Source organism: Rhincodon typus, chromosome 27 (genome assembly GCF_021869965.1).
Source record: "Rhincodon typus isolate 14 chromosome 27, sRhiTyp1.1, whole genome shotgun sequence".
NCBI lineage: Eukaryota > Metazoa > Chordata > Chondrichthyes > Orectolobiformes > Rhincodontidae > Rhincodon > Rhincodon typus.
In genome coordinates, this window is record NC_063358.1 from 38313974 (window position 1) to 38324470 (window position 10497).

Consider the following 10497-nt stretch of genomic DNA (forward strand, 5'->3'; position numbering starts at 1 on the left):
GTTTGCAACAGCACAGTCACTTCACCTTGGAAGTATTTCATTGGCCTTAAAGCACTGTGAGACATTTGATGGTTATGAAGAGTGCTAGATAAATGCAAGTCTTTTACTTTGTCCCTCTCTGTTTGGTTTTGAAGTAATTGGAACAGGAGTCTTTATTTGGGTCAGTTCTAAACACAAGTAGCTGCAGTGGGGTGTGTCTATAATAATATAAAAAAAAACCCACCATCCTCAGCATCTTACTGAGGATTCCAGCAACACTCTCAATGGCATATGCAGCTAGGAGCAGAAACTTGCTTCAGTTCCTGTCATGATAAATGATGGTTTCACTTCCTTTGCCATAAATCTATCCTTCTCACACCCTATAATCTGTGGGATTCCCATTTACTGAACCAGACAGAGGGAGGGAAGCAAATGGTCTCTCGCCAATTCAGTGTGGTTGACAAATAATAACATCTTATAATTTATCTTTGTTTTTGTTTCTCCTCTTTCTGTCTCTTTCATTTTTCCCTCTCTTCATTCCTCATTTTCTCCACCCCTCTCTCTCTCCTCTTTCTCTTCTTTTCTTCTTTTTCTTCTTCTTCCCTTCTCTCTCTCTTCCTCGTATATTCTCTCTTCTTTCCCTCTATCCCTTTTCTTCCTATTCCATTCCTTCTTTCCTTCTCCCTTTTGATTTCCTGTTCTCCATCTTTTGGCATCCCCACTTCATTTCTCCCCCTCTCTGTCTGTCTTTCCTGCTCCCTTTTCTCTGTCTCTCTGGGGTCTCCTTTTTATTTCCGTTAGCTGCTAAGAAGTCAATATGGCTGGAAAGGGAAGAAAAGGCAAAAATGCTCCGAGAGAAACAAATGGAAGATCGCAGGAAGAGGCTAGAGGAACAGAGGCTGAAAATAGAGAAGAGGCGAGCTATACTCGAGGAAAGACAGCGACTAAAGCTTCAGAAAAACAAGGTGTGTACCAGCCTGCCTGTAGAAATCAGCATCATTGAAGGCCTGGCAGTGCCAGAAAGGGGGAGGCGATGGTCTGATGGAGTTATCGCTCAATTATTTAATCCAGTAAACCAGGTAATGTCCTGGGGATATGGGTCCAAATCCCACCAAGGCAGATGATGGAATTTGAAATCAATGAAAAAAATCTGGAATTAAGAGTGTAATGATGACAGTGACTCCATTGTCAATTATCAGGAAAAATCCATTTAGCCCACTAATGTCCTTTTAGGGAAGGAAACTACCATCCTTATCCGGTCTGGCCTACATGTGACTCCAGACCCACAGCAATGTAGTTGACTCTGAATCTGTCCTCTGGGCAATTAGGGATGGGCAATAAATGCTGGCCTAGCCATCATCCTATAATTGAATTTTTAAAGAAACGATGTAATGTGTTCCTGTGGGAGCCTGAACTCTGTGTTTGACTAGTAATAGATCTCCAGACTCCAATATGGACGAAACTTAATGATTCTTGGCCCAGGTAACTATACAGCTACCTCATCCATTTCTTCTTCCTTTCAGTAAGGAGGCCACAATCCTCATGGCCCAGTATGGGAAGATAGACCCAATTAAGATAGCTGTGCAATAAAATCTTAATCATCACAATTTGAACCAGAGCTCTTCCAAGTACAGTAAACTTTTTATTATCTGACACCTATGGGACTAGGAGTGTACTGGTTGATCAAATATTCTGGTTGGTCAAGAGGTCCACGTATTCATTGTAAAAACAAGCACTAAGTAATAGAAACACAATGCAGGGGTATACACATCACTGTTAGACTTTATTTGCAACATACATTGCTGAAATAATAATACAACTTTGCCTTAAATAAAACTTATTGGCAGAGAGCCCTCTCATTCGCATGCTCAACTGACTACTCGGACATCACAGTAATTGAGGAGTAATTGACTCTAAATTGGATCAACTGATGATATGTTTGAGGAGAAATTGACTTGAAATTGAATTAGCTGTTGATATTTCATGTGGCCATTCAATTGTCATTGAGGTGAATAAATTTTTTTAAAAACTGTAATAATTGGACAAATTAATACAGTAAATTTCACGGTATTTGAAATATATAATTTTTGCCAGTTTATCAAAAGTGCCAGTTAAAATGAAGTTTGCGTATTACTATGACTATGAACATATCCTTGAAGAAATAATATCGCAATTAGACAGCACCAGATCATTTTGTTTTCCTTTTTCCAAGTGACTTTGGGACCAGTTGCTATGATGACTAAAATTTAGCAATGTCAAATAGGAGTTTGACTGTAACTTCCTAGGGGTGTTAGCAAATGTACCTCATGTTTTACATGTTTCTTTGTTCTACTGCTGAAGACCAATTTCATATCAATGACAATTGCTTAGTTGGAAGGTTGCTGACTTTATTCCACTCTTTTATATTCCTTGTGCCAACTACAATGCTCAAATTGTCCTGATTTGAATCCCACAGGATAGAATCTGGGAAGTGTCAAGCTTTTAGACAACTGCTATTAAGGATTGTGTTTTTTTTTTCCTACCGTTGTGTATTGCAGTGAATAAGATGAGCCCATGTTTAGATGCAGATTGCCATTGTTACACTAACACACCATCTCAACAGCAGATCAGCAATATAACAAAATGCTCAGATCTTGAAGTACACTGCATTCCCTCCCCACTCAAAAAAGAATGCACATTATACATTAAAATATAAAATGGTGCATGTAACAGAACACCATATAACTAAACCCAAATCAACCTGGAAGTTTAACGGGCCAGGCTGCATACTTTTTTTTAGTGAAATCACGACTAAGACATATATGATTTATCTTACCAAAGTAATTTTCATGAAAGAAAATGTTTTCTTTTAACAACTGCATATGTTTAACAAAGATATCAACATGTGACAAGAAATAATGAACCAAACAACTTTTTCTGTTTCCTTCCTATTTGCCTTCAATGAATATAACTGTCTTCTTTATGTCTGAATATCTCACTCCATATTTGTTAGCTTGATTCTGCTGTAAGGATCAACATTTCTGACTGTCAATCCTGAACTAATGAAGAGAACAAGTAACGAATCCACTGAAAGTTGACTCTGTGACCTGTTGTCCTCTTAGGCACTATCTTTGAGTCCTTCCTCTGGTCTGTTTCTGTAGGAGCGTTATGAAGCTGTGGTACAGCGCTCGACCAAGAAAACCTGGGCAGAGATCCGTCAGCAGCGGTGGTCCTGGGCTGGAGCACTGCCCCATACCTTGAGTGTGCACAAAGACAGTGAGTACATTTGATGGAAAGTTGTTGAGTGGTTAACTTGTGATAATTGCTTTAAATAACCTTAACTGGCATGGCCTCACACAGTTTGAGTTGTGTTTTATGAACCCTTTCGATGGCTTTATTGTAGCAGCGGTGAGTTGTGAAGCAGATGCATGTGTGTGTGGATACCAGACTGCTGGAAACAGTTAGATATTCAGAACCGTACCTTGCTTGGTTCAGTGATCAGGTCGAGGTTCCTATTAGTTTTTTCTCTTCTGGTTGAGGGGCATCATAGGCTAGGAACAGAACACTTTCATCTGTACCCAGTACCACAGGAGAGCCATGTTTTGATTACATTAATGTTTATGTGGAGTCCTTTGAAATGTCTCTTGGTAATTTTTGATGATACTAAGGATTTCCAAAACTGTTGACTTGATAATGTGAGTACTGTTTATGAAGCAGCAGAGATGGACAGAGGAATGGGGCTTGGTTATGTGGTTACTTTGAGAGAGGTTCCTGCAGTGGAGAGAGGGTTTGCTGAATTGAAGATGTTTAGGGACAGAGTTTGAAGTCAGCGTGACAAAACAAATTGGGTCACTGATGCAGCCCGTAGTATTAGTCCATCCACCATTCACAAGCATTTTTTAATTCACCTGTTCAATGGCAGGTGGGACTTGAACTTGCATCTTCTGGCCCAGAAGTAGGGACTACTGCACTACAAAACTCTTCACAGCAGCCAAACACTCACATGTCAGCTATAATAATACTGGCTCAATTTGGGGTTAAGCACTGTCTTGCTTTGCATCCACACTCCCCTTTTACCCAACAATTGAAAGATGCCCATTGAACCTCTCTCTCTCGTGGCTGATGGGATGTGAAAGATTTTGCATTCCTTTTACCTGGGATTGAGTTCCAGCGTCTGGTTTGTGACAATGAGGAAGGAGAGACTGCCCATCCATCAGTACACCCATCTGCCCCATGTGCCACCCAGCATCCCCAAGGGATTGTCATAACAATATTAGAGTGAGTCTCACTGCCACAGTTTTGGTATGTTTTGGTTTACCTTACAATGCAGTAATGATTTTAAACCCTGACTGTCTCCTTCCCATTAAATAGACTGAGCGACTTAGACAGCCCTATCTCCTTGCTAATACGATGATTAAGATCTGAGCCGACAAGACTGGGTTTGATTGTGTTGGAAGCTCAGTGGATATAACGGAGCTGCAGAGCACAGCTTTTTCCAAGCAGTTGAAGGATAATGAGACAAAATAAATGAAGGAAACAAAATTGTATTTTTACTAGCTGTGACAGATGTTAAATGAGGAATTTGCAGCAGAACCTATAATAGTCTTTCAAAGAGATGTGTTTAAATATCTGAAACTGATCTATTTGTTAAAGAAGACAGTGAGAGTTTGACATGAAATGAAGAGTCGGTGCTCCTGTTAGGCTTTTTTTATGTTTATTCTCAGGGATATGGGCAATAGTGGCAATGTTACATTTATTGCCCAACCCTTGTTACTCTGAAGAAGTGATGCAAGATGCTATCACAATGGGATTGAGCTCCAGGACACAGAGGGAGCTATACTGTCCACATGAAGCTTGTATATCTGTGTGATGTACAGGGGCTGCAATGAATTACCTTCCTCTTTATCCCTCTCAGCAAGCTTGGCGAGTTACTGGGAGACTCAATATGCTCTGCTCCAATAGTACAGGAAATGAATATTTCTTGCTATTTGTGAATGGGGCGTACTCTGGGCCATTGTCTATACTTTTGGATGGATGTCAGTGTTGTAGCTATACTGAGACAGCTGTGCATGTGGAGCATCCTTCTAACCTATACAGGTTTCAGTACTACAGCTGTGTATCCTGCCCTGTAAGCAGCTTCTGAATGAATGGAATTGGTTACGCCCTGGTGTCTGAGGAGAGGAGTCTCAGGCAAAGGCTGAATAGGATCTCTCACCCAACACATTTGACTGAAGACACTTACAAATACTTGAACTCCACCTTTAGCACTACCAGCAGATTGAGGATTGAAATGCTCATGGAGCCTACTCCTCCTGTTAGCTGCCTGGATGACCAGCACCTTTCTTAACCAGATGCAGTAGGACTTGAAATCTTTGTGCTGTGAATGTGAAATCACTGAACACTATCCATAGCCTACTTTGTTGGATACAAATAAAACTGGAAAAATGTAGCAGGACAGCTAGCATCTGTGGAGAGAAACAGAGTGAAAGTTTCAGGTCGAAGACCTTGCATCAAAGCAGTGGTTTATTTGAGCTTACAATGCCAACAGCCCTGTGATGTAGCTTCACTAGGTTCCAACCTCCTACTGGGGAATGCCTAGGTTTGCATAACCCTCAATATCTACATTGAACCCATGTTGGTTTCTTGCATTGATGGATGTGTTACTTTATTCATCCTGGGATATGGGTGTCACTGGCTGAGCAAGCATTTAATTGTCCATTCCCTGTTGCCCCTTGAGGAGGTGGTGGTGAGCTGCCTTTTGAACTGCTGCAGTCCCCCAAGCTGTGGGTTGACCCACAATGTAATTAGGGAGGGAATTGCAGGATTTTGCCCCAGTAACAATGAAGGAACGGCGATATATTTCCAAGTCAGGATGGTGAGTGGTTTGGAGGGGAACTTGAAGGCGATGGTATTCCCATGTATCTGCTGCCCTTGTCCTTCTGGATGGAAGTGGTTGTGGGTTTGGAAGGTGCTGTCTGAGGATCTTTGGTGAATTTCTGCAGTGCATCTTGTAGACAGTACACACTGCTGCTACTGAGCGTTGGTGGTGGAGGGAGTGGATGCTTGTGGATGTGGTGCCAATCAAGCGGGCTGCTTTGTCCTGGATGGTGTCAAGCTTCTTGAGTGTTGTTGGGGTTGTCCCCATCTATGTAAGTGGGGAGTATTCTATCACACTGCTGACTTGTGCCTTGTAGATGGTGGGCAGGCTTTGGGGAGTCAGGAGGTGAGTTACTGGCTATACATTTCTGTTGGAGGTTTGAATGGTATCTTCAGCCTTGCTATTACAGATTATGGTGGCAAACAAATCTGCTGCTGATGACAGCCCGTAATGTTTCCTGAAAGTCTACATTTAGCTCTCAATCTTGTCATTAGTTTGTCCCACATGATAGGACACATTATGCAATGGGAAGTGAACATGCCAAAAGGATGAGACTTGGTCCTTAAGGCTACCCCATCCCTTTTCTCTGCTGTGGACCTCAATTCTTGGGAGGTCCCTCCCAATCAACAAAAATGTTGATTAAAACGGCCATCTTCCTCTCCTGGAAGAGACTACCAGAAGACTTTGATGACAAAATTTCCAGTGTTCAGTGATCCATCATCAGATGGTGACAGAAGAACTGGTGACAGAATAACTAGTGCCAATCACATCACACTAGCAACAAGCAAGCATTACAGATTGCCCAGCAGCTGGACTGGGGAATGGAAAAGCTCGAAACATGTTCTAGTAATGAGCTGTAGGATGTGAGAAGGTGCAATTTATGGCAGTAATAGTCTCCATGGCTGATAGGATAAAATTAAAGCCTGTGGTAATTTCCAAATGTAAAACCGTGTCATACTCAACTTCTTGGGGTGTTTTTATTTTTTGCTTTTTGATGAAAGCAATAGATCAGAATGGAGTGATGTTATTGATCAATAATGTATGGAATAGGGGTCTCTGTGACCTCTGTACAAAATGCAGCTTATTGGTATAGGGCATGTTCAGGCACCATATCATCAATAAGATCAAGAGACTCCTGCAAATAAACTAAAACCCAAACTGCAGTTGTACCAGTGCATCGAATATCCATTATTGGTATGTCTCGCAGTAAATGTGCTATACCTTTAGGTCCTACACCATGATATGGTGATGACATTGTGAACCTTCCCTTAATGTTAGAAAGTTCTCGGTCTCCATCTTGCTGAGCTCTGTTCCTTTGCAGCATGACGTGCTGAGTGTTATGCTGCAGCAGAATTACTTTGTTTGAGCCTCGATACACAACTGTCTGTGATTTTGGTGTGCATATGTAGGTACCAGAAGCTGGATAAAAGTTAATTGAATTCCTCAGTTCTACGTGACCCTTTGTCTCCTCTTTATGTTACGGGAGCTAACATAGGTATCACAACATGACATGGCAGATCATCAGCTCTCACAGCTTATTATCACATCATCCAGCATAATCTCAGAATAGGATGTTGCACATTTAAGATGCAGATGAGGAATTTCTTTTCTCACAGGGTAGCATGTCCATTAGGACCCTCACAAACTTTTATAGTTGTACCATATGGGTGCATAACAGCCTGGTACAGCAACTGCTCTGCCAAGGACTGTGAGAAATTACAGAAGGTGGTGTGCACAGCCCAGACCATCACAGAAGCGAACCTTCCATCCATGGACTCCATTTACACGGCTTGCTGCTGTGGAAAGGCTGTCAACATCATCAAAGTAATGACCTTCTACAACCTCTTCCGTTGGGCAGAAGATACAGAAGTTTGAACACACCAACAGGTTCAAGAACCGCTTCTTCCCTGCCATTGTTAGACTGATGAATGGACTCTCTAACTTCAAATAATGTTGATCATGTTAATGTTGATCTTGCTTGGCACACCTCCTGTGTAGTGTAACCTGCATGCTTCACTCTGTCTAAGCACCTGATGATCTCTATGTCCTTGCTTACTGTGATCTGCCTGTACTGCTTGCAAACAAAACTTTTCACGTGACTACAATAAATCAAATGAAACCTGTGGAATTATTTACCACAGAGGGCTATTGAGATTGGGCCATTAAGTATAGTCAAGACTGAGATAGACAGATTTTTGATCAGGACGTAATCAAGGGTTATGGGGAAAAGGCAGGACAGTGGGGTTGAGGATTATCACATCAGCCATGATCTCATTGAATGGTGGAGCAGACTCAATGGGCTGAATGGCCTACTTCTGTTTCTCTGCCTTTATGGTCTTTGGATGTCTTTCACAACGAGCACATTCAAAGCTTTTGTTTCTGCTGAGCGGAGTAACTGGATGGTTGATGGAGAAGCAACATTTGCAAAATATGAAGAAATAACTGTATTGCCCCCTTGACATTTTGTGTGGTTTCATTATTAAATTATCAAAGCTACAAATTGTCATCAGAAGATTCAAACATGTGAAATATCCAATTCAAAGACGATTCATCTCATTGAATAGAGATGATTTTGAAACTGAAAGTATCACATCTGATTCCAAGTGGAATCAACCACAGTCAAAGTGACTGAGAAGGAATTTGGTAAATCTTTGTGCTGAAGATAATGAATTTGATGATTTTCGAAATGTTTTGCTTGTGGTTAAAACTGAACTAAATCATTCAGTAAAGTATGTCACATTGTTTTAATTTGAATGATTTGTGTTGTTCTGTTCACGTTTCAAACTGGTGATGACTGACACCCACATAGTGGTTCATATCCTGCCCTAAACATAGAACCCTTAATAGTCACAGGAGGTGTGTAAGGATGTGACCAAACAGGTCAATTATCAGTCTCTGAATCCTTCCAGTACGCCTGTGATAGATTGTCAGAGTGGGAGAGTTTCCTGGTCAGCCAGACCCATGTGGTAGCTACAATGCAACAGCCTCACCATGTTAAAAGACTCCTTTTTACAGTTTTGTGGGTCATGGGATGTATTTCATGGTAACTGCCCTCCACACTTAGAGAGACGGCCAGAAGAAAAAGAAGAAGAAAATCCGACCCCTCTTTTGGAAATGAGTTTTTGAGGCCTCAAGGGTCCAGTTGTCTGCTGCAATATACGGTGGAGAAACATACTGAAGGGAGAGAAGAGGAGAGGAGAGGATTAATTTAACAGAGTTGCAGAAAGATGTGAGGAGTTGCAAAAATATATTAAATGCCCCATGAACTGGTCAGGAGAAGCATCTATTTCTGCTCTGTATATTTGATAGAATGTACTGTGTAAGTTACAGTGACTGATTAAAAGAAATCACAAAGAAATTACCTGTGTTTAGCTTTAATTTTAAAAAAAAGGTCCAGCTCAGATGCAGACTGATTTTCTTCATCGTTTATTCAGATTTCCCTATTACAGACTGGGGAATTCTCCATGTGTTTATCATTTTCTAATCCTTGACAGAACCTGGGCAGCATGGTGGCTCAGTGGTTAGCCTTACAGCACGAGGGACCCAGGTTCAATTCCACCCTCAGGCAACTATCTGTGTGGAATTTGCACGTTCTCCCTATGTCTGTGTAGAGTTTGCATGTTTTCACCGTGTCTGTGTGAGTTTCCTCCCACAGTCCAAAGATAGTGTAGAGAGGTGGGTCTGGGTGGGATTCTCTTTGGAGGGCTGAATGGCCTGCTTCCACACTGTAGAGTTCTATGATTCTAACGTGATTTTTTGGGATTATGAGACACCGCAACAGTCTGCTGGTGCTTGACTGGGAATTTATTGTAACCTCACTGGGAATTCTTGGAGCTGTGTTAAGTACTGCTACTTTCCGAGGCTCCTTCTCAGTTCCCTTCGTAGGCAGTGAGAGCTGGTAGGGTGGGGGGTGGTGTTTGCTTCTGTTCCTCAGACTGTGTATGTACACCGCAGCCCCTGGGCCAACCCAGCTCCATCCTGTATTCCTGAATTTTCTGTGATTGCCCCTCTTTGGGAATCTTAGAAATTACAACGTCGAAGGAGACCATTTGATCCATCATGCCTATACTCGTACTTTGAAGGTTTATCCTGTTTGCTCCTGTTCCTCAGCCCTTTCCTAGTTGCCGTAATGACTTTTATCTTTTCATGTATTAATCCTTTGAAGGTTTCAGGCTTGTATTCTAGATCATGAAAGTTGGCTGAGTTCAGGAAAAATCTCCTTCTTCTCTCTTGTTGTGTTCTTCAATTTGTGTCCACTGCTCACTGAGCTTCAGAAACAGTTTCTCCTTATTCACTCGATCAAAGGCCCTCATGGAGAGCAATTGGCATTTTCTGAGCTGATCAGATATAACAGGGAATTGAACTCAATAACTGTGTGGATAGTGAAAGCTTGCCTATGCCTTAGGTTAACAGACGGCACCCTCAGAGTAAGCTGTCACCTTAGAAACTCTCACTTTGCAATCACTTAGCTCAACGTAAGTGAATAGGCAGAGTCTTACCATCCTGAACACAAAATATCCTCAACCAGAGGCAAACCATGCAAACTTTCAGATTACTATAATGCCCAACTGACACAGCCTTGCTAACGTTGCTGCATCCTTCAACTGTATATGACACTGTTGGCTAGGGAGTCTATTTACGATTAATTCTTATAGACAAGG

At 41.7% G+C, this 10497-nt stretch overlaps 1 protein-coding gene across 1 annotated transcript; it reads left to right on the top strand.

Moving 5' to 3' along the window:
- The first annotated feature begins 752 nt into the window (after positions 1-752).
- On the top strand, positions 753-3248 carry LOC125486256 (MAP7 domain-containing protein 1-like). Its single transcript, XM_048612961.1, has 2 exons — positions 753-944; positions 3120-3248. Exons 1-2 carry the CDS (start codon positions 825-827, stop codon positions 3246-3248), a joined length of 249 nt encoding a protein of 82 aa, XP_048468918.1. The 5' UTR covers positions 753-824.
- Positions 3249-10497: the final 7249 nt, after the last annotated feature.

Bases quoted from the DNA above. Each gene is read 5' to 3' on its own strand.
- LOC125486256 (XM_048612961.1), top strand. From the start codon at position 825: ATGCTCCGAGAGAAACAAATGGAAGATCGCAGGAAGAGGCTAGAGGAA. The intron at 945-3,119 runs GTGTGTACCAGC...CTGTTTCTGTAG, and splicing joins TAAAGCTTCAGAAAAACAAG to GAGCGTTATGAAGCTGTGGT.